Source organism: Medicago sativa, chromosome 3 (genome assembly GCF_051527215.1).
Source record: "Medicago sativa cultivar Bolivia chromosome 3, Bolivia_mono, whole genome shotgun sequence".
In the NCBI taxonomy this organism is placed as follows: domain Eukaryota; kingdom Viridiplantae; phylum Streptophyta; class Magnoliopsida; order Fabales; family Fabaceae; genus Medicago; species Medicago sativa.
This window is the reverse complement of record NC_140751.1, coordinates 38,146,488-38,173,586: the sequence shown is the minus strand read 5'-3', so window position 1 is coordinate 38,173,586 and position 27,099 is coordinate 38,146,488. Positions and strand designations below refer to the sequence as shown.

The 27,099-nt window shown below is 34.3% G+C and overlaps 2 protein-coding genes and 1 non-coding gene across 3 annotated transcripts; all 3 read right to left on the bottom strand.

Annotated features, from left to right (window-relative positions):
• Positions 1–2,093: 2,093 nt before the first annotated feature.
• On the bottom strand, positions 2,094–17,829 carry LOC146937498 (flavonoid 3',5'-hydroxylase 1-like). Its single transcript, XM_085751782.1, has 2 exons — positions 16,909–17,829; positions 2,094–2,982 (listed from the first exon to the last, which is right to left on the bottom strand). The coding sequence occupies exons 1-2, from the start codon at positions 17,800–17,802 to the stop codon at positions 2,356–2,358; spliced, it is 1,521 nt and encodes a 506-aa protein (XP_085607908.1). The 5' UTR covers positions 17,803–17,829; the 3' UTR covers positions 2,094–2,355.
• On the bottom strand, positions 6,530–6,636 carry LOC146937499 (small nucleolar RNA R71). Its single transcript, XR_015033659.1, has one exon. It is a non-coding gene; the product is annotated as a small nucleolar RNA R71 (small nucleolar RNA).
• Positions 17,830–19,025: 1,196 nt separating the features above from the next.
• Positions 19,026–26,614, bottom strand: LOC146937497 (uncharacterized). Its single transcript, XM_085751781.1, has 10 exons — positions 26,225–26,614; positions 24,945–25,529; positions 23,333–24,502; positions 22,916–23,240; positions 22,559–22,817; positions 22,244–22,460; positions 21,710–22,068; positions 20,994–21,500; positions 19,805–20,909; positions 19,026–19,716 (listed from the first exon to the last, which is right to left on the bottom strand). The coding sequence occupies exons 1-10, from the start codon at positions 26,339–26,341 to the stop codon at positions 19,390–19,392; spliced, it is 4,971 nt and encodes a 1,656-aa protein (XP_085607907.1). The 5' UTR covers positions 26,342–26,614; the 3' UTR covers positions 19,026–19,389.
• Positions 26,615–27,099: the final 485 nt, after the last annotated feature.

Genomic DNA, 27,099 nt, shown 5'->3' with positions numbered 1-27,099 from the left:
AATGACCAAAATGCCCCTGGGGACTAAAACGACTAAAAATGACTCAGACGCAATTTTAAAATGGATTTTTTAACAGGGAATTGAAGCAAGAGCTTATACAAGCAAATTAAAAGACTCAGAGACAATTTTAAGAGATTAAACAGAGCTTTAACACATGAAAAGACTAAAATGCCCCTAGGGGCAAAACTGACTCAAAATGACTTCAAATGCAATTTTAAAAATGGATTTTGACATAGAATTGAAATAAGGACTTATTCAAACCATTTGAAAAGACTCAAACAATTTTTAAAAGACTGAAAGAAATTTTGACACAGGAAATGACTAAAATGCCCTTTTTCATGAATTTTGCAAGTAATATTGAAATAAAATGCAGAGAAAGATGTAATTGATCAGAGACAAATCAAATGACTTGAAATGCAAGAAAGGAAGAATTGAGTTAGTATTTTTAAGTCCAAAATTAGGGTATAACACTAACCCCCTTACCTCAATTGACAAAAATCCTAGCAAAAACTTCAATTTAGCTCCTAGAATCTCTATCATCTTTTGATTCTTCAAGCTTCTTCTAACCCTCTTCTTTCTTCCTCTTGCTCTTTCTTTCTCCACCTCTCTCAAATTCTTACAAAATGAATGTGAACTCTATTTTTCTACAAACACTAGAGCTTAAATATTGTCCACACTAATAGGCTTAACCCTTAAAAAGTCTTAATGGGCCTAAGACCTCTAAATAACTAAACCACAAAGTCTAACGCACTTACGGTAGAAAGTTATCGAACACTTACCGGCTCACCACTAATTACCACAACCACTAGTAACTTAGTAAAACTAATGGTTCCCACTTGAAACACTAAAAATAATCATCACAGAGGAATTACTAATTTACCCTTGCTCACACAATGACCAAAATACCCATAATTCCAAAATGACTAAAATACCCTTTTAACACCGAATTCTAATAATCCCAACCAAAAATACACACATAGGCAATTAATCATGTATAAGCACGTATAAACACATATAAAAACAATTAAAAATAAATCTAACGAAAATCGGGTTGTTACACCCTCCCACAAAAAACATAATCTTAATATCTTTTAATTTGAAATTTTTTTTAGATTTTTTTTTAGATTCTGGTTTTAAAAAAAACAATAACAAAGAGAAATAATGCTCTTAAAAGTGATCTTTTTTAAAAGTTATAACGAACAACCCCATAGACCCTGTTTGCAACAAATTTAAATAAAATGATTTTGACATTCAATAATTTAGAGATTTTTTTACTGTTTATTAACATTAAAAAATAATCAGAGCATGTTTGACATTCAAAAATCATACTGGTCATTAACTTTCAAAAATAGTGTTTGGTAGTATGAATTTTTTAGTGGATATGATAAAAATTCGAAGAAAAAAAATCAGTTTTAAAAGAAATAGCAAATTTTCCTTCAATTTTTTCTTAACAAATTTGTAAATTCAAAAACAAATAAAAAACTACATTTATTGAAACAAATAATGCTGAAATTGAAGTAGTCATTAATTCATTAAAAAAAATTATTTAACAAATGAAAATTTACCACGGTTTAGGGTTTTTATTTACCACGGTTTAGGTTTTTTTTTTTTTTTAGAGAAACACGGTTTAGGGTTTGTTATATATAGCCGAGTTTGCATGGAAATTATGGTATTCTGTTTGTAAACGTATTAAATAAGTGTACAACAACTTGTCAAAAAAAAAGTCTACAGAAACAATAGATATATACAAATGATGACACAATGTGATAGGAATGAAAAACTCATTAGTGAGGAGAAATATTAGGGATTGCTGCATTTTAGAGAGAATTTGTTAGGTTAAATTGGTGCGCTGCATTTTATTTGTTAGGTTAAATTGCTGCTAACCTAATGCAGCATTTTAGAGGGAAATTATTAGGTTAAGTTACTGCAGACCAAATAAAATTAATAAATAAGGATAAGATAAATTGTTGTATCAAAAATAATAAAAGTATTTGTTGTCTTGAATTGCGTAAATAATCAAAATATGACAATTAAAAAGGAACTGATGGAGTAATACTCCTCTCCATAGATTAAAACCAACAAAAGTCGTCATATAATTCATCAACACAATTGACCAATTTTTATACTTTATCGCATAAAATTGATAGATCATAAAAACAACCTTGCGCACACGGGTTTCAAACATTACATTCAATCAATACTTTGATCTTATTTAAACTTAATGTAAGTGGCCTAAATTTCTCACATTATATATATATATATATATATATATATATATATATAGCATTTTATATTAGGTAACTATCATAGATAATAGTATATAGTAATTATATAGCCTTATATATGAGCATTATATTAAACATAAGCATCTGGGACCAAGCGAGGGGTAACTATAGCTGACAAGGGCACTGCCTTTTCCAATGTAAGTCCAAAGGCCTCATCCATGTTTAGCTCTACACCATTTGGTAATTTCCAGTCAAAAGAGTGTACCAATGTGCCAAGAATGTACTCAATCACCACAATTGCCATTTTATACCCAACACAAACTCTCCTTCCAGCTCCAAAAGGAATCAATTCAAAATCAACTCCACTTGGATCAATTCTTGCATATTTTCCACTTAAAAATCTTTCTGGTTTGAATTCTAATGGGTTAGCCCATATATTTGGGTCTCTCCCTATGGCCCATATGTTAACATTGAACCTTGTATTCTTGGGGATGTAGTAACCATTAATTTGGCATGCTTTATTTGACACCCTTGGAACACTAAGGGGTGTAGATGGATGCAAACGATATGTCTCCCTGCATATTGCTTGAAGGTATGGTAATTTTTCTAGGTCAGATTCAACTAGCATTCTTTCCCTGCCTACCACTTGATTCATCTCTTTTTGTGCCCTTATCAAGATGTTTGGACTTTTTAGCATTTCAGCAAGTGCCCATTCTATGATGCTAGATGATGTATCTGTCCCTGCAGTGAACAAATTCTTGATATAAAGGAAAAGATACATTTGTGTTAGAATAATGAAATGCTATTGTGTGAGTAATGCTAATAAAGGTTTATATATATTAAAAAAAAAACAATATATGATCACCAAAAATAAAATAAATTTCTTCAAAGAAAAAGACAGATTAAAGGTTATTAGAAAGAAAGGGAAAAAAAAGGACACATTAAATTCAAGATTATATAGTCCTTCCTAAATTCAACATTTTGGTCCTTAGTTTTACAAAAGTATGACATTTTGCCCCAAACGTATAAGTGAGGAAAATGTTAGAAAATTTCAAAATTATAGATTTATAAATGAAGAGACTATTGTTGTGGTTACATTATAAATACAATCACTTCAGTTTTCATAAAATTTGGATTCTAAATTTCTTTGTTTAATATTATTTGGTTGATTACAGTATTACCCATTTTCATAAATTTTGTGTCTGCTTGAGAACATGACTTTTAGTATTTATCACTATATATATATATATAGAAGTGAGAATTGTGTTAATTTATGCTACAAGACTCATTGAATCAAATCGCAAAAACACTCTAAAGTTCTCTCTCTCTCTCTCTCTCTCTCTCTCTCTCTCTACAAACTTCTTTGGATTAAACACTTGTAGGATTTGAGATTTATATTGTTAGGGTGCTATATGATAATTGTAAGTTTGGTTTCATTCAAGGATCTTAGTGGAGCATTACGGATCTAAAGGAAATGGAAGTACTTTTCACCTCCAAATGTAATTGTGAGGGTTGTTTGTGAAACAATCAAGGTTCAAGTGGATGGATGCGAGGCAATAATAAAGAAGATTTCTTGGGTACGAAGATCGATGGATTTCATGCAAGCTTGAGATTTGAAGACCTTGGAATTATCCAAATTCAAGGAGGCTTGAAGATTGAGGCTATTACTTAGCATAGAAAATTTAGGATCTGGTTGATTCTTAAATTCAACGAACCTTTGTAATTGACTCTTGTAAACATTTTCAACATTCTGGTGGAAGTTCGTAGATGTTTTCCTCTACGAGGAGAGGATGTACCGCATCGCGATGACAATTGGTGGAACCTCTATAAATACCACCTTCTCTTCTCCTTTCTCTTTATTTCTTGCAATATAATTTGATGTATGTTGATTTATTAGGTGAATCAACAATGGTTAGGTAATTCAGACAAACTTTGATAACTCAATTCGACTATTCAATCACTTGTCATTTGATTTATTTAAGTTTTTGTTATTGCTTTATTTCTAGGTTTTAGTCTTGGTTCGATGTTGTGCTATGTTTTGTAATTTGATTGTGTATTAAAAGTTTCATCGTTTAATAACTAATCAATTGTGAATTACTTGCTCGAAGTTAAACTATGTTATTAGCATTGCTAGACTCCTTTTATCGATTGTATCTGCTCCAATAGTTAAATTTGATTTAGACCAATTCTTTTCAAAACACACTTCCGAGAAATATTTTACAGGGGAATTTATTCACCCCCTCTAGATTCGCTTCACATTCGTCATATCGATCAACAATGACTTGTTGCACCAGGTTCCACCGGGATGGAAACATATGAGCAATATAATCTGGGATACTCCATTGGGAATTGAGATATATTCACTAACTTTTTTAGGTGTTGGAATGAATTTGCGTAAAATATGAAAGAGGACCCCCCACACCAAGAATCAAGTCAGCTTTGAGGCCATTTCCTAATAGCCACGAAGAGTTTTCAATAATAGTTTTGAATTCAGATACCTGATGAGTCATAATTTAGTCTATTTTTATGCATTATTTAGTATCGTTTTATTTAGATTTAGTTTTATTTTATTTTAATTTTATTTCCTTTTTGAATCTTTTACTTCAAATTGCATTTTATTTTATTTCAGGAACGAATATATGATGGAAGGTGTCTTGGAACAAAAGAAAGAGATCTGGAGCAAATAGAGTGCAAAAATATGAAGATACGGAGACAAAAATATGTCTCCCACAAGTCAGAAGCTTGGCACGGCCTGTGCCAACATGTGGCACGGCCGTGCCACCCTTTAGATGCCCTTTTGCTGCTTTTCTTCAAGTCCAAGTTACCCTGTTGTAGTTTTACTGATTAGCCCTTATAGTTGCTTAGATTTTAAGTCAATTGTAAAGCTATAAATAGAGTAGCTCTCCATCATAAACATTCATCTTTATTCTTGGAATCAAATAGTGACAATTGTTTTCATAATAAAGTTCACCTTTTATTTTATTTACTTTCTTGTTATTTTATTGCTTTCTCTCTTCTTCCCCCATGTCTACGATGAATATGAGTGAGTAGACTTCTTTGTCTTGGGATTGTTGGATAAGTCTAATGACGTAATCCGGATCAAACCAAGCCTTAAACCTTAATCTTATGTAACCTTAATTTCTAATCTAGATTCACCGTTTTAACATGAATTAACCATTATCAAACTGTAGAAACAAAAGTGGAGGGTTTGATAATTGTTAATCCATTATTCCAAATATCAATTCATAAAACGAAAGTGGAGTTTTGATATTCGAACAAGTGAATCTAGACAAGGATTGCGAAACATGAAAATAGTCTAGCAAACCTTGAGACATATAAAGTTTCGAGCTTCAAGGATTCCAAAGGCAATCACCCATGAAAATAGGTGTAGTTGTTGGAGGAACACACTCACTGAGACCGAAAGGAGATGTGATAGGCTAAAGAGAAACGTGTGTTTAGAAATTAGGACCAACGTAAGGTTATAAGTTTAAGGGTTTGTTTGTAAAGGATTCGTCATTACGATGAACCAATGATCCCAAGGCTCCTTTTTATTATTGTTATTTATTTCAACCAACTAAACCTCCTCTTTTTTAAACTTTCTTCTCCTCTAATCATTCTCCTAAAGTTAGTTAAATTAAACAACTCCCTGGCGGAACGATACTCTCTTTTACTACTACTTCGATAGACCGTGCACTTGCGGTTTGGCCTATCAAGTTTTTGGCGCCGATGCTGGGGAGTTAACTAATTTAATTAACTTTTCTTTAGTGATTAGAATTCTCTCTTCTTCTTTTTCTTTTCTTTTTCTTTTTCTTTTCTTTCTGTTATCGTTAACTTCTTGGGTTCTCAACATTTTATGCGAAGAACTAGAAATCGAGTGGTATTCATACCCGAGATCGAAAGGTTTTAACATAGAAGGAGGAGAGAGGCACAAAATAACACCGCCATGGCTGGTCGCACTCTTAAAGAGTATGCAACGCCGTCTACGGCTGAGCCACAAGTTGTTATTGTGTACCCAACGGTTGAGGATGACAATTTTGAAATTAAGCTGCCCTACTTAACTTGGTGCAGCAAAACCAATTTTCAGGATCCCCCACCGAGGATCCCAATCTTCACATCTCTGTTTTCCTACGAATTAGTAGAACCCTAAAGGAGAACCAAGAGGCCGTAAGACTTCATCTCTTTCCCTTTTCCTCAAGGGATTGAGCTAGCGCTTGGTTCCATTCTCTTGAAGTCGGTTCCATTATTTCATGGGATCAAATGAGGCAAGCATTCCTTGCCCGATTCTTTCCCCCTCTAAAACTGCTAAACTAAGGGACCAAATTACACGGTTCAACCAAAAAGATGGGGAATCTCTCTATGATGCGTGGGAGCGGTTCAAAGAATTGCTTAGACTTTGTCCCCACCATGGTTTAGGGAAGTGGCTTGTAGTCCACACCTTTTATAATGGCTTGTCTTATACCACTAAGATGTCTGTTGATGCAGCTGCAAGTGGAGCTCTATTGAACAAAAACTACACGGAGGCATACGCCTTGATTGAATATATGGCTCAAAACCATTACAAATGGACTGACGAGAGAGCCATCACTAGTTCTTCATCCTCCAAAAAGGAGGCAGGTATGTACGAAGTCTCTAATTATGATCACCTTGCTGCTAAAATTGATGCACTAACCCAAAAGTTTGAAAAATTCAATGTTAGTGCTATCTCTTCTACTCCTGCATCTTCTTCTTGTGAAATCTGTGGTATAACTGGTCATGTTGGTGTTGATTGCCAACTAGGTAGTGCTATTAATGGTGATGAGCAAATGAATTATGCTCAATACGACCAAGGGATGAGACAAAATCAAAACTTTTATAAAAATCAAAATCCCTATGGACAAGTAGCACCACCTGGCTATGCAACCAACCAAAGAGTCGCTCAGAAATCCAATTTGGAAATTTTGTTGGAAAATTCTATTGCCAACCAAAATAAACAACTTCAAGAACTTAAAAACTAAACCGGATTTCTGAATGACTCCCTTTCCAAACTCAATACCAAGGTTTATTCTATTTCTACTCATTCTAAAATGCTTGAAACACAAATCTCCCAAATAGCCCAACAAGTGTCCACTCTTTCTCAAGCACCAGGAGTCTTTCCTGGTCAAACCGAAGCCAACCCTAAGGCTCATGTTAATATCATTTCTATTGAGGGTAGTAAGTTAGGAGATAATATTGCTAAGGTTCAAAACATTGAGAAAGAAAGTGTCAAGCTTTTAGGTGAGAAAACTAAGAAACCACTTGATGAGAACAAAACTCCATCCCCTTTAAATCTTGCTAAGCCTAACTTGGAGGGTAAATTTGAAAAATTTGTTAACATACTTAGGAAGATTTGCATTAAACTTCCTTTTGCTGAAGCTTTGTCTCGGATGCCTCTATATGCTAAGTTTTTAAAGAAATTTTTTTCAAAGAAAGGGCCTATAGAGCATAATGAGACAATAGCTTTGGCTAAGGACGCTAGTGCAATCATTCAGAAGACACCCCCTAAGCTTAGAGATCTAGGTAGCTTTGTCATACCTTGTGAAATTGGGAATGAAACCATAAACAAAGCCTTGTGTGACTTAGGGGCTAGTGTTAGTTTGCTGCCTTTGTCTCTCTTTAAAAAGATGGGGATAGGATAGTTAAAACCTACCGAGTTAGAATTGAAGTTAGTTGATCGTTCTACCATGAAACTAGTTGGATATGTTGATGACATACCTGTTAAAATAGAATGGATATACATCCCAACTGATTTTGTAGTCATTGACATTGAAGAGGACGATGACGTCCCTATAATCCTAGGTAGACCTTTCCTCGCAACTGCGGGAGCTCTTGTTGATATTAAACTAGGTAGGATCGTCTTTCAAGTGAGTGATAAAATGATAGAATTTGAGTTGGAAGGTGTTATGAAGGGTCCCGCTCTTTACTCTTGTTGCATGGTTAAAGATCATGATGTGAAAGAACGTTTTATAGCGTCATCTACACAACATGATCTCTTTGATCCATTCTAAGGACTTTTTCTAACCGTCAAGCTAATGACTTTAAACGAGCGCTTCGTGGGAGGAAACCCACGCATTTAATTGCTTTTGTTTTGTTTGTTTTTATTTGTTTTAGGTTGTTTTGTAGGTGATTGTCCAAGTACGATTCGAGAAAATGAAAAAAAATTGAAGCCCCCTAGACCAGAAAGGTGGCACGGCCCGTGCTAAGGCTGGCACGGCCGTGCCAGATTTATAAAGCACAAAATAGGCCATAAAGTCAGAATGTTGGCACGGCCCGTGCCAAGGTTGGCACGGCCGTGCCCGATCTCTTGCCCTCTATAACACCAAAATTTTTCTTCCTTCTTCTTCATTCTCAAACACAAACCTCTCTCTACCTTCAAACTTCTCTCTAAAATCCATAACCTTCAAACCTCCAACCTTCATATCTCCATCAAAACTCCACCAAATCAATCCAATTCTTCCCCAAATCAACTCTAAACTTCACTCTAAACACAAACCACCAATCAAAAACAACTTTCATCCACCCAAAACCATAATTCACCAAAACCCTATTCTCTTTAACCTAACCCAAAAACCACAAATTATTCAACCATCTCCACCACCAAACTCATAAAACTTACTTAAACATCAACCCCAACCCTAAACCAATCCTTTCCACCATAAATCTTCCAAAACCCTAACCTTCAACCAATCCACACAAAAGTCAACCTAAGATCAATGGCTTCAAGAAGAAGTGGCAAGGAACCAGCAAGATCTTCCGGAGGACCCCTCCAAAGAGGCAAGCACAAGTCAAGAATCATGGAATCCAGTTCAAAGACAACAAGCAAAAGGGAAGGTATAAAATTCTAATCTCTAAACCCTTGCATCCTTCTCGGTATCCTGATTCTCATACTTTGGATGTGCTAGAACTTTTAGATGATGTTTCTAGGTTGATAGGAAAGCTAGGTTGGACTGATATGTTGAAACCTATGCGGGGTTATGAGAATTTCACTTATGAATTTCTAAGCTCAATTGTTTTTACTAAAGATAAGTTGAATTTTGATAACCCCAAGTCCCCAACCATAAAGTTTCTTTCCGGCTATTGAATATTGATTATGATATGTCTCTACAGCACTTTTGTGATGCCTTAGGCTTTGCAAACGAGGGGTATATCCATGATTCTTGGGATCCTAGCCTAAAGCCGGTTGACTATCAACCCGCTGACTTTTGGAAACGTATCACCGGTCTTAACAAATTCGTCACTAGAGCCAATAAAGCTAGCAACATTCACAACCACGTACTTAGGTACCTTTAGAGGATAATGGCTTGCACTATTTGGGGTAGAACCGAGCTAGGTAATACTATAAGCGATGAACTCTTCATGTTATGGGCAATGCTTTATAACCACCCCGTAAACACTTGTTTTTACATGCTTGAGTACCTTGACTTCATCGGTACTAGACCGACCGGTAAAGGGGAGACAGTGGTAGGAGGCATCATCACTTACATAGCTAGGAGTTTTGGAGTGGGTGAGGATGAGGGAATAAAACCAATTGAGGGAAACAATAGGCTCAACATAGATACCCTCATTGCTATGAATTTCATTAAACACCGTCCACCCCTCCATTACCAACTCAAGCTAAATGTGCCCATCATGTTTTTACTTCCTAACCCATCTCGGACTACCACCGAGGTGGAAGAAAATTTGTTGTATGGTGATAATGTTCAGGTTCTTGAGGAGCAAGATGATGACGAGGGAGAAGGTGCTAACTTGCACCAGGATGTAGGAGAAGGTGCTAACTTGCACCAAGAGGAAGAACACCATGGCCATGAAGCCGGTGGGCTTAATGAAAATCAACGATGGGCATGGATACACAATGAGATTGAGAGGATGAGCACCGAGCAACAAAGGCAAGGTGTTGAAATCTCCGGGCTTTGAAATGAAGTTCAAAGGGGCAACCGCATCAATGATGAAAATAATGAAATGCTCCGTCGGATGATGCAACACTTTCATCTCCAAGGCCCTCCTTATGGACCCCAATAAATTGTGAGCTTTCCTCTTCCTCTCTTCCCTTCTCTCTTCTCTCTTTCTCCTACTCTCTCCATCTATCTTTCTTCTTCCTCTATTTCTTCTTCTCTTTTAATTTTTCGTTTCTTTTGAATCATTGAGGACAATGCTTCCCCTAAGTGTGGGGGGGCCTAATAAAGTGTCTTGAGTCGTAGTGTTCCCAAGCTCCCTTGAACTTTATTCTTTTGTTTTGTTTTTATAGCGAAAGGCATGATTAAGTAGCTTGTTTTTAATGTAAATCATGGCATAAAATTTTTTGTTGTCTTCTCTTAAAAAGGTAGTTTCTTGCACATGAAAGTAATTTCTTGTGTTTTTAGTGTTCTTGCTATACCCGCATCATGTTTTATTGTGAAGAAAAAATTCTCCAATGAGAAAAGCACCCGGTTGCAATCTTTGAGCAAGTGTATGAGTAGGTATTTTAAGGAACTCGTTCTATCTTTAGTGTTAACATAGACCCTTAAAAGTCTTTAGAGTAAAAGTAGTATAAGTTTGTGTGGGAAATAATCATTGTGCTTTATTGTTAGAATTTCTTATAAATAAAAGTTAAAATGGGGTGGGAGAATGGCACCAACATGTGGGGGAAAGGACAATCCATAACTTCCTAATTATGGTGGTGACTCCCTAATTGAACTTAAGTTCCAAATCCCTCCAATGAGGAAATAAATTCATCAATGCTAGGGGGAAAGGACACTCTCTCCAAAAAGACTTTCTACGCGGAGATGAACAAAAAATTTTGCAGCACTGCTTAGGATAATTTTGAATCTAGGGGGAAAGGACAACTCATCCATAAAGACTTCTTACGTGGATAGATAGCCCCTAAGCATTTGCAGCCCCTTTGTGCTTAAATTGTTAATCTAATTTAATTTTAACTAAATTCCCATCACTCTTATATGAAATGAAGAAAGAACTTTTCTCGGTTACTTTAGCATTAGGGATAGAACCTGTTCCTCATAATATCAGTCTTATACAGGAGCAAGAAAAGGGTTGGACTGCACACACACACACACTCACTTAAGACTTATTGTTGGGTTGAATAGGTTCACAAGGAATGCTTGAGGTCGTGATTAGTATACTTGAAACAAAACCTTAGGAAATGCATGAATTTTTCAACTGTGTTGCCATGTTTAATCTTTCTTGTTGTACTATGTCTGTTGCCTTTTGCTTGAGGACAAGCAAAGATTCAAGTGTGGGGTAGTTTGATGAGTCATAATTTAGTCTATTTTTATGCATTATTTAGTATGGTTTTATTTAGATTTAGTTTTATTTAATTTTAATTTTATTTCCTTTTTGAATCTTTTACTTCAAATTGCATTTTATTTATTTCAGGAACGAATATATGATGGAAGGTGTCTTGGAGCAAAAGATAGAGGTCTGGAGCAAATACAATGCATACGAAGATACGGAGACAAAAATATGTCTCCCACAAGTCAGAAGCTTGGCACGGCCCGTGCCAACATGTGGCACGACCGTGCCACCCTCCAGATGCCCTTTTTCTGCTTTTCTTCAAGCCCAAGTTACCCTGTTGTAGTTTTACTGATTAGCCCTTTTAGTTTCTTAGATTTTAAGTCAATTGTAAAGATATAAATATAGTAGCTCTCTATCATAAACATTCATCTTTATTCTTGGAATCAAATAGTGACAATTGTTTTCATAATAAAGTTTACCTTTTATTTTATTTACTTTCTTGTTATTTTATTGCTTTCTCTCTTCTTCCCCCATGTCTACGATGAACATGAGTGAGTAGACTTCTTTGTCTTGGGATTGTTGGATAAGTCTAATGACGTAATCCGGATCAAACCAAGCCTTAAACATTAATCTTATGTAACCTTAATTTCTAATCTAGATTCACCGTTTTAACATGAATTAACCATTATCAAACTGTAGAAACGAAAGTGGAGGGTTTGATAATTGTTAATCCATTATTCCAAATATCAATTCATAAAACGAAAGTGGAGTTTTGATATTCGAACAAGTGAATCTAGACAAGGATTGTGAAACATGAAAATAGTCTAGCAAACCTTGAGACATATAAAGTTTCGAGCTTCAAGGATTCCAAAGGCTATCACCCATGAAAATAGGTGTAGTTGTTGGAGGAACACACTCACCGAGACCGAAAGGAGATGTGATAGGCTAAAGAGAAACTTGTCTTTAGAGATTAGGACCAACGTAAGGTTATAAGTTTAAGGGTTTGTTTGTAAAGGATTTGTCATTACGATGAACCAATGATCCCAAGGCTCCTTTTTATTATTGTTATTTACTTCAACCAACTAAACCTCCTCTTTTATAAACTTTCTCCTCTAATCATTCTCCTAAAGTTAGTTAAATTAAACAACTCCCTAGCGGAACGATACTCTCTTTTACTACTACTTCGATAGAGCGTGCACTTGCGGTTTGGCCTAGCAATACCCCCAGAAAGAAAAAGAAATGTGATGTATTAATTGCATTTGCATTCCTAATGACTCTATTTCTCATTCCCTGACCACCTTCATCATAAGGAGAACAAACCTTTTTCCAGGCAACATTAACAAGCTTCCTCTTTGAGGTGTCTCTACTTTAGATAAAGTTTTTTAGCCATTTCTCAACGATTATAAGAATGGGAAGATAGCCATGAATAGATGGTTATGGTGTGAATAAGCATGCTATGGACAACAGGCTTAACGATCTGAAAGCTTTGCTTTGATTTCATCTGTAATTAGCTCGAATTAAATTGCTTTTGGTTTCCCCTTAAAAATAGAGACCCCTAAGTAATTGAAAGGGTCAAGAACAAATGTTAAAACCATGGTTGTCAAAGCGGAAACGCGGCGCGACGCGGCCACCTCAAAAATTGACGCGGCGCGGTATGCGGGCGCGACGCGGGGGCTATTACATGACGCGGATCCTAAAACTAAAAATTATATTGTTAATAAAGGACCAAGAAATTATGGAAAAAATTATATTTGGTATTAGTATAAATGAAAAATTAAAGATTATTAATTGTTTTTAGTATTAAATACTATTATACTTAAATACTTTTAATGTTAAAATATCATATTGTTCAAAAAGAAATATTAAAATACCTTAAATAATATACTTAAATACCATAATGCTAAAAAACAATATTAAAATACCTTAAGCAATGTACTTTTTTTTTTGAGAGACTTAAGCAATGTACTTAAGAAACAAATTAATTGTATATACTTATTAATTTAAAAACTATTATTATTATGATTTTGACTTTTTTAAATCACATTAGCATTACCCTATTATTATTATGATTATTATGAGTTTGACTTTTTTAAATCAGATTAGCAATTAATTATTAATAAATTATTGAAAATAAAAAAGGAATGTAAAGTTATTGAATTGAATGAATAGAGAATGAAACGACAAATAATAGTAATTGGGAGTAGAGGGTTACAGCTGTGGGGCATTAACTAATAGTAATTGGGAGTAGTGGGTTACAGCTGTGGGACATTAACTGCATGTCCAGCCATTCACGTGACTAAACGTGTTTTTTTCAAATCAATAAAAAATAAAAACTCTGCATCATCGTTGTAACATAGTGGATCTTGGATCCGACCCGTTAGCAAATACGGATCTTACGATTTCCAGCACCAGTATTTTACACAGAACCCGAATCGCGCCGCCTTTGACCCGCTCCGCTACACCGAAAAGCGGCCGCGAAACCCGCTTTTGATCCGCTTTTCCCTAACGCGCGACTCGGTCGCGCTCTGACGCGCTAGGCTGTTTTCGGCCGCGCCGCGCCGCGATCGCGCCGCGTTTGGCCGCTATTGACAACAGAGGTTAAAACCATAGAGATTTTCTTGCATTAATTATTATTTGACGATAGCCGTTGGCATATCTTCATTGAGAGTTGTGCTAGGGGCAATCGCTTGTGCAATCGCTGTTGGTCACTCTCTCCATATGCATGACACGTCACTTGTTTTTTTTTTAATCTCTTAAACCTTTAACCGGCTGAACAAGTCAAATGAATTTAGGGTTAATTATGTTTCTAGTCCCTATAAAATAGCGACCTAGTAAGTTTAGTTCCTACTTAATTTTAATAGCATTTTTAGTCCCTATAAAAAAAAATTTACTTATAATTTTAGTCCCTGCTAAAACAAAGTTTGATTAATTATCCTTAAACTCTTAAATTTTTGAACGATTTTTTTGAGACAAGATTAGAACACTATGAAAGGTTCGTTTACTAAAATTTAGAATTTTCTGACATGAAATGAATTAAATGTGAATTTTTTAAAACGACAAAAGTTAAAGATAAAAAGTAATAAAATCTGGATGTAGAAATCAAATTTTGCGATAATTTTTTGCGGACGAACTTTTAGTAATGTTCTAAACATGTCTGCAAAAAATTGTTCAAAAATTTAAGAGTTTAAGCATAAATTAAACAAATTTGAATTGAGTAGGGACTAATACTCAGTGCAGAAAAACAAAATTAGGGACTAAAAATGCTATTAAAATTAAGTAGGGACCTATTTTATAGGGACTAGAAACATAATTAACCCATGAATTTATTAGCATTTTATTTTATATTTTAATTATTATTACTCAAAAATTGTGTTGTACAACAAATCTAAAAACACCATCAATCCAATCCAATTCCAACATCTCCAATCTCTATTATTGTTGCAGAAGGAAGAATATCCATAACAACATGAGAAAAAGCTCATCTTTAGCGATTTCTTTCTTTGTTTTAAATAATGAATCTCCTTTGTGTGCCAAACCCATTGAATTACGTCATATCAAATTCCCCAATTGCAAGCTCTCCAATTTTGCTACAGATTGATGAATGAGGTAGTAGCAGTCCGTTTTGTGAAATTTAGGGAAAGATTTGTTTTTTGTTGATGTTTAGTTGATTTAGGTGCTTAAGGTTGAACCATGGTTATGAGGCGTCAGGTTGCTGTGAATGTGATGTCGGTGGTTTAGATCTTTTGGGTTGCTGCATCAATGGATGAAGTATTTGTGAAGTGAATGGTTATGTTCTTCAATATTTTCCCAAAACAATTGTACAACGTTCTGCGACTCCAATCCAGAGCCCATGTTCTCTCTAGGTTCTTCAATCTGGGTTCTCTCTTTCTCTCTACAGTCCAGAGTCCATGTTCTGCGACTCCCAACAGTTTTAAAAAATTGCTTGCTCACATCTCGTCATGATACGACACAAGTTATTCACTTATAAGGATGATTTCATGCTTGAGGATGAATGAATACAGCCTTGCAGCAAAAGACTTTTTTTTTAACAAAAAGACTTGATTAAAATTAAAATAAATTAAACCATATTAATTGGTTTACTCGGTTGCCTTTTACAAGATTTTAAATAACAACCGCGTGGACCAATGGCAGCGAAGGTGTCAAAAGGAGAGTGTTGAAGCAACTGTGCTTAGCATTCCTCATTTATTGATATCAAAAGTGGAGGAGGACACTGGTTATTGAAATCCACTCACACTCTCAATGTTGAGCTTCAATTATTTTTCTTTTTTCCTAAGTTTGACAATCCTTATGGGTGGTTTTCCCTTTCTCAATGTTTTATTATATGATCTTCTGTTGTGATGTAATGCATGTGAAGAAGGAATTGAAACTTGTTTGGTATTAATGGAATGAAACGGCCATGAATCATGATGAGCAAAGCAAAGTTGGTCATTAGTTCATTTTAATTAAGAAGATAGTCTATATGTGTTCTATTCGGGACATTTATTAAGGAATACAAAAGTAGAAAAATTGTAAGCAAAAAATTGTACATAGGTTTTGTCCTTAATTTTATCACATAAATAATTGATTAGAGAGAAAAATTGATTACCTTAAAATAAATACTCTTAGGTCAGTAGTCAGTTCAGGTTGATATAAATAAATAGTTATTATTAAAAAATAGAAATGTAACCCTCACCCGTGATATGGCAAAAAAAATTATATGGTTTTTTTATGGGGGGTTCTATTGTTTTTTTTGCTTATTATTATATTGTGGTGAATTATGACTATCATCATTTATTTATGTGGTTTCTCCTTAAATACACTTTAGTCTTTTTTTTTTTTTTTTGAGTAAGAATACTCTTTTTTTTTTAGGTGAAAAGTAAGAATACTCTTTAGTTTGGCAAAATTAGAAAACTCGTCTTTTAGTTTAGTTTTAGGTAGAACTTTATTCCTTTATTTTTTTTTTCTATCTAATCTTTTATGTTATAAAATATCAAGATTATTATTTTTATATAAAAAAAGAAAAAATCAAAAACTCAAAAAGTATCCTATCAAAAACTCATCAAACTAAACAAATTCAAATCTTAATTATCATACAAACATAAAAATCCAGATTTGATAACAAAAAATCTCATAAAAATAATATAATATTGACATTTTTAACACTCACGCTAACACTTGTTAGTTATCTTTTTAGATGAGAGCAGATCAATGTAGATTATAATTAATTTCACGTAAAAGAGCAAATGTTAGAGTGACCGTTGAAAAAGAGTCTTTATAGCACCCCAAGATTTAACTTGTTCTTAATACAATTTTATATGTATACCACATTTTTTTGTTTTAATAGTGCGCAACATATATTTTTTTTTTTTTCATGTATATGCTATTCTATTTTATATTGACAAATTTAAGATAAAGTGGTAGCTGGGAAAGAGAGAAGTACCAATAATAAAGCCTTGATGTTGGACAAGCTCAATCGCTCACCAAAATTATCATCATCATTTGCCAAAACCACATCCAAAAAATCTGGCTTCCCTTTACGTTCATGAGCACAATTCACATGATCTTCAATCAATTTGGTCAAAAACACATCAAACCTCTTATGCAATCGTTTCATCTTACCCACTACACCTTCCAAATCAATCCACCCAATGAAAGGTACAAAATCACCAATGTTGATTCCAGATATTGTCATGAACTCCACAACCATTTCCTTAAACTCCTTTGACTCTTGCCCTTTACTTGCAAACATACGTTTGCTTAATACAACTTGGCTCACCATGTTTGTTATTGCACAACTCAACAAACCACCAACCTCAATCGATTCACCTTTTTTCCCAAACTCATGAATGGATCTCACCATGTGTTTCACCTCAATTTCTCTCACATTTGCCCAATTTTGAAGGGCCTTCCCACCAAGCATGTGTAAGGTTGTTAATTTCCTAAGTAGTTTCCATTTAGGTCCATATTTTGCAAAAACAAGGTCTTGTGAATTGTAACCCAAATAAGTTGCACCAATAATGGTAGGCCTATTTAGGAAATTATGGTCTAAAGTCTTGAGAAACGCTCTAGCTGCATCTGGGCTTGAAGCAACCACAGTGTCACAAGTGCCCATTTTAAGATACATGATTGGTCCAAATTTCTTGGCCATGTTTGTGAGTGTGACATGAGGCATGGTTCCCAAGTTTGGTAGAACACCAAGAATTGGCCATCCTCTTGGGCCAGGTGGGAGATTTTTAGAAGTGTTTCTAAGAATCAAGCCTATGAAGAAGTGTGAGATGAAGAAGATGAAAATGGCAATACCAATATCTCTAAGAAGAAACGCATCAAAAGCCATGTTGTGTTTGTCTAATCGAAGATGACTAGCTATAAAATACAGTGATTATATATTATTTATATAAAGAGGGTAAATGTTTTGGATATGTGACAAGGGATTAGAAAATTAAAGGTCGCATTTCCATTTTAGGGGCAAGAGTGTTAGGTGCATAGGTTAGTCCCACGTGCATAACTTGTTGGATGGAAAATACAAAAGGTCTAAGTAAAACAATCTTAGAGGCTATATTTTCTTGACGTGCGAATTTTAATCTCAAAGTGATGTAACTAATTTTGGTAATTCTTGCACTTAATACTAAAACTACATCAACTCGATTCATTGCAGATAAATTTGGTAGCACTATAAAGAATACTTAATTTATTGTACCAAAAAAAAATACTTAATTTACATTCGATCCCCCAATTTATATATTTACAATATTATTCATTCTATCCACTAAATTTTATCACTCGAATTTGTAGATTTATGCAATTTTACAAGTACATTGATGCTGATGCAGCATCTACAAATAGGTGTGACATTGACTTAGAAATGATCATATGCATATATTTTTATATATTTTTCTAAATATTTTTAAATTATCAAAATTTAATAATCACTTATTTTAATAAGAAATGAGTATAAATGAAATGGAAATTCCTAAAAATTGCATTGCTAACCTTTTGTTTAACATTTTTAAATTTCCAAAAATACACTAAAAATTGCATTGCTAACCTTTTGTTTAACATTTTTAAATTTCCAAAAATACACATAAGGATTTTTTTGGTGGTGGCCGGGATTTGAACCCCGGACATTGCATATATTAATTATGCATTGTCCTTACCAACTGAGTTAAACTCACAAGGACAAATACACATAAGGATTATTACTAAGTTATGTCTCCAAGAGCACGTGTTAAAAATTTTAAAATAGAAATTTCGCATTAAAAAAAGTAAATTTTATACTTCTAAGAAATGAAATCCATAATTTTCCGAACAAAATTTATACTTGAAGATTTCTGAAATTCAAAAAAATAAGCAGACAAGGGAATGATGGCATCCGAAACTCAAAATTGGTTTTGGTTACACATTAACCTTCCCTTTCCCTCTATGAATTTCCCTCCACGAGTAACAGACAGACTCATGAATCCTGTTAAACATGTCGATTAAAATCTAGCACTGGTTGCATTAGTTAAACGAGGCATTCTATATAGTACCATAGAAAATCAATTATGGACAAAAAGGTAATAACAGATCAATAACAACGCAGTTCGTTGTTTTCGTTGTATGCTGTTACGTAACATGCAGCATTTGCCCTGTTAAATATGGTCACATTTGCTAACAGGTTAGCTATTTAAAACTGTTGGAAATTGATATTGCATATTGCACATTGCATACATAAACATATACATGCTCCTTCGAGATAACCCCGAAAATTTACAAAACACTGAAGAAACTCTCAAATACTTGACTGCTTTCCTTGTGCCCCAAGAGTAAAATTATGCCTCGGCCTTTAACACTAGAGTCCTTCACATATCTTTCAACAGAAATGGTGGTCATGTCAAAATCAAGATTACCTTTTCGCATTGATCTCCATTCCTCCTCACTGCTTTCATCCTTCAACCTTCATTGTCTCAACTAGAGAATTATCTAGTATCTTGAATTGTACAAGATTCTTCTTTTCCCAATAAGAAAACATGGGCTTAGAAAACTCTTCTACATCCTCCTCACAAATCCACAACCTCTTCCTTGCTCTAGTTAAAGCCACATACAGTTGTTTTAGTTCAGAGCACAAAACATTATGCTTCGAATCGACAAAACTTTGACAGTTAATACGCGAATGACAGTCCAACAAATTATTTTCCTTCATGTACTCATATATAATCCCCCATCGCCTTTTCAAAGGAGAAGAAGCAAAAAAGTTGTACAATAACACATCCTAAAAAATTCCGGAAAAAAACATAAAACATTGTCAGAAAATAATAGAAAAATAAAATAAGTTAAGCATAATCAAGAGTTTTAAAAACCTTAAATTGAAGGCCCTTGCACTCTAAAATGGTTAAAACAAGAGCTTGTTTCCCAACAAGGCGCACGATTTCTTCCTTGGTAGAATCATCCCTTACCAAGATTACTTGATCTTCCCTAAACCCTCCAATGTTCCCACCGTTGTAACCATTTCTGCCAAAAATTGTCAGAATCGGATTTTCACCATTCATAGATTGTATAACAATAGGTGATTCTCCATAAACCAAACTAGTCTCCACCTTCAACATGTCAATTGAATTTGAAAAGAAATGAAACAAAAGTTCAATAACACTTTGTGACAATTTTAGCACCTCGGCATGAGTACTAAAGTTCTCACTCAACATGAAAATATCAGAAATGCAACCTTTCATCTTCTCATTCTTTTTATCCAAAAACTGACTTTTAGATTCTAACACAAACTTGTTGAAGAAGATTGATCTTACATCTTGGAATCTAAAGTCGATACCCCTTCCAATTGTTTGAGCTGTATCCCCACAAAACACAAAACCCTCTTCAACATTTCTACAAATGTGTTTAAATAGCACAATTTGTGCCATTGTTAGATCCTGAACTTCATCAATGAACACAAAGTTCATTACATCACCCTTGTATTTTTCGGTCCTCAACCTACGATGGAGATCAATTACAATGTCAGCAATATCAAATTCTCCCTTCCGCATCTTCATTTTTTCATAGTTTTGAAAGATATCATATATCAGTTCTCTTGTTTTCATGCTCAAACTACTCGATGCTCGACTTTCAGATAAAGTACAATAGTCCTCACGACTCAGCTTACCACTCTCAGCTGCTTTTATGCTGCCTTTTATATGTGACATTATTTCCGTGAATACAAGATAAGAATCCAACTTTTTGATCAATTGGGAATTAAAATGAGGCCAGTATGATGATTCAAATCTTTCAAAATTAACTTCCTTCTTCTTCCGATTCTCGAGATCAGAAAATCTTTTAATATAAGAATTACCCAATGTCAAATCAAACATCAGAAGAAATTTGTGAAATGTTATCACAAGTGGATAAATGTTAGTTGGAAGATCAGAAAAGGAATCATCAATATCTTCATCAATTAAACCATTCTCACCTATGGACCTGCAAGGAAATAAATTAAATTATGAGGCGAAAGATTTCGTTCGGCAGAAACCAAATTATGAGATTATTGTAGAAGCCGCATACCTTTTGAAAGAAGAAACATGGTGTTTGATCTCTTGACAAAGTCCAGAACTCAACGTCACCAACAATTGCCGTAACACCGGTCTCTTGATCTCAACAGCATTCTCACTAGAGTCACTTGCATTATAATTTTGACCATAAACGCTTTCAACAGCCACATGGTGTATTTTCTCATTTTGAATCAGCTTAGTGGTAAGAACTGTTGTTTTTCCTGTACCTGACCGACCTAGTACAAATGTACTCCTAGGGAAGGTAACTATTTTACGCTGTTCATTTGTTAACTCAAATGGAAAATCCACTTCAATATCATAACGGCCAGTACGTGTGTAATCTGATGAGATGGCACAGAACTTCATCAACAAAGTACTTTCCTTAACCATTGATTTTTCAGCAGCATTATTGGCACCTTCAGACTCAACTAAATCACCCTCCGTTGTATTAGTAGTACCAACTCTCTTAAGTTTTTGGATATTTGCGCTTCCTGGCCAGCTCAATGGAAATTCTACCATCCTGTTCAAAAAGAAGGAGGAGTTAAGAATAGAGAATAGAGTCATAGTTCTGGAGGCCTCCACAACCAAATCATGGATTCAATTGAGGCTGCATCGGCTGCATTTGTATGCAGTTGCAAGAATCATAAAGCAACCATAACTGTAACTAAAATTTAAAACAATTTATCTGAGTTCATTCGGAATCAATTAAACTAAAAAGAATCAACTTACCCATCAAAACCTTTTTCTTTGCAGCAAACAATATATTCATCAGTGTATCTTCTGAATTCATTGTCAACACGCTTAGCCAATTTTGAAATATCTTCTAGAGGCACTAGGTCCCACATCTTGAGAACCTGAACGTAGCACCTCCAGTCCTTCACTATCTCTATTGAACACATGATATAGCAACTTCCAACCTTAAATTGTTTTAGAATCTTTGATGAACTTTCACAAGCAATTTCGACACTTCGTCCCCTAGGTCTCCACCCATTTGCAAGCCTTTCCAAAACGTTTATTACCGAGTTTTTGCTTTGCTGCTGTTTACACAACCTTTGGAATGATCTACGGAATTTATCACTGAATTGTACCTGAAGAAGTGTAGAAGTTTATGCAAGCATGTTCTAAATGAAACTAACAAAATTACAATGAAAATCGACAACTAATAAATAGATAACAACTCATTAAATACAAATTAACAGAAAAACAAGTATTAATTTAAATCAGCATCAACACACACACACACACACACACACACACACACACCTTCCACATTGTATTTCTGAAGATGACACTGTTTGTATCAAGCAAATCAAGAGATTGATCTAATTCTTTCATGGAATCAAAGATAGCTTTAGCCATTTCGGTGTCTTTATCAGCATGAAAGAAAAATCCACGATTCTTGGAATCAAGAACCAAACTCTTCCAAACATTGTCATTTTTAGCTAGGGCACTTTCATTCCCCAAAATCCATAAACAATGCCTAGCAATGATTTAAAAAAAAAAAAAAACAACAGAACTGTTTCAATATGCTTACAAAAAAATTAAAAAATTTAGGAGAAGTTGCAGTAGAAGATGTACCTAGCCCTTGTAAGAGCTACATTTGTTCTTTGCGGAGAGTAAATGAACTGAAGAGAAGTTCTGTAATTGGTTCTTACAGTTGATAATATAATGATATCTCGTTCACCACCTTGGAAACCATCAATTGATTTCACATTCACATTAAATCCATCATCGCCACTGTAATTCACCCTTGCTAGTTTCTCTTGAATTTTTAGTACTTGTCCAGCATATGGAGAAACTATGCCAATGGATACTTTCTCCTTTGTAGCAAGCCATGCTACAACCAAGAAAAGTAAGTATATGTCACATGTACTTCATAAATTATATGCGGAAAAATGTTTAATTACATGTGAGAAATTGCGAAAAAGGACAAACCTTTGTGCAAATTCTTCAGTATTGTCATGACAACAGCAACTTCAGCCATATTCTTATAACTTCTTCCGCCGTCATCAATCTCTTCTCTTCCACCGGCAACATTTATGAAAGAATAGGGACCATACATTGGCCCTGGAAGATATTGCCTACTGTAGCATGTTTGAACATTCGGTGCATCGCAAATTTTATTGCTATAAAAATATGAATTTGGAAACAAGCTTATTTCTGGATGCATTCTGTGCTGCATGTTGAGAAGGTTTTTCGGGTTACCAAATAAACTTAACCTTTCAAATAAGCTTCTCCCAAAACCAGCTTCATTACAAACCTTAAAACAAACAACAATCACAAATGACAAATAAAAATGGATTCAAGATGAAGAATTCATTAACAGAAAAAATAAGTTAAGTATATGCTTACATTACTTCTGACCATAGAAGAAAGTTGACACTCATCGCCAACAAGAATGGCGTGATTGATTCCTGGAAGTTGTAAAGGTAGTATTGATTCACACTCTTTAAGTTGTGAAGCTTCATCGATCACCAAAAAGTTCATTGGCTTCATAGAAATTTTGTGCAGCCTAAAGGAAGTAGAAGTTGTGCAAAATATTATTGATGAATTTTCAAAACAAAAATCTCTAATAGATTCGTCTTTAGTAAATCTTGTCCAATCAACTCTGTCAAGTGAATGTTTGGCAATTTCCAATGCGGATAAAAATTCATTTCTCTTCTTGATAAGTTTCTGGGCAGCACCATTCTCAAAATACCAAGAAGAATCCTCTGGCATTATTAGATTACAGAAAAGTGTCTTCAATTCATCAGAAGTCAAATTCCCTTGAAACAACGTCTCTTGAAATGAGTCAAGGGACTCATTTAAACAGACCAAGTACCTATAGTTATGTTCTAAAATGTGACCCATTGGTAAATGAGTGCATAACATAGAAATACAATCTTTCAATTGCAATGCTCTGGAATGAAACCTTTCTCTCAGAAACTCCAGAAACGACTTCTGCTGAAAACCTTTCGTTCCTAGTCTCTTCAACCTTATCATCTCGTTCTCCATGACGTGATAATCAGAAACACAACTATTTAGAAGATTAATCATTGAATCAAAACAATGTCTCCATCCAGTATAAGTCGAAAAACATTCCCTGAGCTGTTGAACACGGTTGTCCAAGAAAATATCTTCGATATCTTCACCTCTAACATCAAGTCTATCATTATTTCCAAACAACAGCATATCACCTGGAGAACAAAACAAATCGCCAATTTGGCCACAAAGTGATTCTCTAACGATGTTCAACATACGTGAAGCAACTTCCTTGATTGCAATGTTTGTTGGAGCACATACTAGAATTCTATATTTCATTTTCAACAGAAGAAAAAGCAGTGTTCCTAAAGTTTTTGTTTTTCCAGTCCCAGGAGGACCCCAAATAAGCTTTATTGTAGAATTGTGACTGCAATGAATGCCAGAAAGACAATCACGAATAGCATTGTTTTGTGACTCATTTAGTTCTGATGATAGTCTTTGATATGAACAATCATCCCATAAATCATCAGATTCGGAGGTGCATTCACAACTTCTCTTGACCTGTTTCCCATCATACATAAAATAAAATCAGTTGAAGCGCCAATTTCATCATCAACTAGTTCAAAAACAATACATAACTCAACAACTTGATAAAAGAATAAGAGAAGAAATAAATGCTTAAAGCCTATGCAGATTATTTGACTCTATATAAAATGAAAAAATAATAGCTACAGAAAAATTAGCAATTCATACAAGTAAACATAACATTAACTAAGATAATATATACTAAAACTGTAACAACAAAGGTGGAAATAATGTTTTTTTTTTGTTCATAAAAAACTTAAATAGTTAAGTCTCAGATGAGTTGGGTCTCAGGGGCTCATCATGAAAGTATATAAGTGAAACTATTTGGTCTCAAATTAGCATTAAGTTACAAGAGAGAATATAACAGTAAGATGATATAGTCAACTGAAATACTACAAGTAAAAATCCAGTTTCTTACCCCATCATCGTCGTTGCACAAAATTTGTTTGACAAGATTTAAGTTACCATCAGTTATGTAGAGTCCACTCCATATTTTTCTATAAGATCCAACATTTGTCAAGAAAACAACAAAAAGCGATTTGTATCTTAACTCATTAAGGTCAAGATCTTGTGATGCTTTCACTTTAAAATAAACAGAATCCACGTTCTCACCATCGTTCTCATCTCCTGTCCATACAATTGTCAAAAAACACCAAAACCTTCCAAATCTCTGCAAATCATTCACTGATTCAGGTTTAGAATCAGCCAAAACCAAAACATCTCCAGGTAATGTTTTATACGGCTCTCCTCGATGAATAAACCTGTTTTCCCAGCCTTCAATATTCAAGTTATACAGTTTATTTTTGGACGGGTTTTCTGCTTCATTACCGTTTTTGTTGTTAAATGGTTTCGCCAGTTTAAGTCCTGCAACCTTGCCATAAGGTGCTTGGTGTATGAGCTCCATGCTTGAGCATAGAGTTGCTCGAGTTTCTTCCAATAAATGGTATTTGTAAGATCCAAGATAGTGAGTGATGGACTCAAAGGATAGTCCAATCTTCTCAACCTGAATGAGATAAATAGATAGACACAAAATTAAGGTCAAGTACATGAAGCAGTTATATAATATATGAAAACTAGTGAAAAAAATGAGCTATGATCTGTAGTTGCAAAAACCCCTGAAACAGTTGTATTGGTGCCAGAATTCAAAATTATGGTCATGACTATACACCAACAATATCAATTTTATACACACACACATTTCTAGGACCGTTTTGGATATCTACAGTCATTCAAACAACTGTAACTGATCTAGACCAGCAAATAAAGATTTATACATCGACGTTCTGACTTTGTATTTTGAACTCAATTTACCGAAGTTAAAATGTGCAGTTCAATTTAGATAATTTAGATTTGACGGTCAAGATCACGTGGTACCAAAAATATTAAGTAAGGAAATTGCAGGAATAGAAACAAAAAAAAAACAATAAGGGCCTGTTTGAAATAGTTTTTGTTTTCAGTTTTTGAAATATACAAGTCAATTTTTCACAATGATTATCCTTTTACATGTTTTAGTTTTTTAGTCCCCAAAACTAAAAAATTCAAGACAGTTTCCAAAACTGTAATTTTAAAAATAGTTTAGCAAACAAATTTTTAATTTTCAAGTTTTTAAAAACTAAAAAAAAGTTTTTCAAAAGTGTTTCAAACAAGCTCTTAATTTTTAATACAAGATAAAATGTAGGAATAGTTGCAAGTATCAACCTTATTCTTGTATAAATCTTCATCTAAAATATTTTCAATAGACCAAGAAAAAATCAAATCCATGAAGCCATAGTCATTGTAAGGCGCTCTCTTCTTACTTGAACCTCCTCTTTCCATTATTCTCCTATTAACTTAGTTTCAGAAAGAATCACAAAATGCAAGCATTCATGTAATGCCAAATATCTATGTGATAAGAAATGATTCCTTGAGATGAAGCCTCTTATAACTGCTTGAATATGAAAAGTTTTGGTTACACGAGCAAGAATATGAAAAGTTTTGGTTACACGAGCAAGCAATGCTTGGCAGTATAGTCTGGGGAACTTCCAAGGCTTATATATAATGATAACTTCTTGCCTTTACTCCTATTTTTGTGGGAAAATGAAGAAAACTGTTTAACTTCCTTTACTTGGTGATTTATTTAAAGGCAAATTATTTATCTCAATTCCTACATGAATAGTAAAAGGTCATATCACCTTTATCACTTTTTTTTTTGTTCTTTAAGATGCATTACTTTGTTGATTTTTTCATTGCTTCGTCTCGAAGACATCATATCTACTCCCTCAGTCCGGAATTAATTGAGTCATTGGATCATTTCACACTTATTAAGAAAAATGTATAAATAAATGGGAAAGTGGAATATATTGAATTGGGAATGATGAAAGTAGTATTGAAAATTGAAATGGCTCAGTTATTTTGGGACACTTTTTTTTAGTAAATGGCTGAGTTAATCCGGGACGGAGGGAGTAATTATTTTTGCATACTTGGTCATAAAGATATACACCATTGGTCACAAATACTCCCTCCGTCCCTATATGTAACCACCCATTTGTTTTTATTTTTGTCCCTAAATGTAAACTCCTTTACAAATTACTAGA

What these genes read in the sequence shown, in the direction of transcription:
- LOC146937498 (XM_085751782.1), bottom strand. Translation starts at nt 17,802, where the DNA reads ATGGCTTTTGATGCGTTTCTTCTTAGAGATATTGGTATTGCCATTTTC. An exon ending in ACATCAAGGCTTTATTATTG is followed by an intron (nt 2,983 to 16,908) that starts GTACTTCTCTCT and finishes CTTTATATCAAG; the next exon opens with AATTTGTTCACTGCAGGGAC.
- LOC146937497 (XM_085751781.1), bottom strand. Translation starts at nt 26,341, where the DNA reads ATGGAAAGAGGAGGTTCAAGTAAGAAGAGAGCGCCTTACAATGACTAT. An exon ending in AAGATTTATACAAGAATAAG is followed by an intron (nt 25,530 to 26,224) that starts GTTGATACTTGC and finishes TATCTCATTCAG; the next exon opens with GTTGAGAAGATTGGACTATC. An exon ending in GTAGCTCTTACAAGGGCTAG is followed by an intron (nt 22,461 to 22,558) that starts GTACATCTTCTA and finishes AATCATTGCTAG; the next exon opens with GCATTGTTTATGGATTTTGG.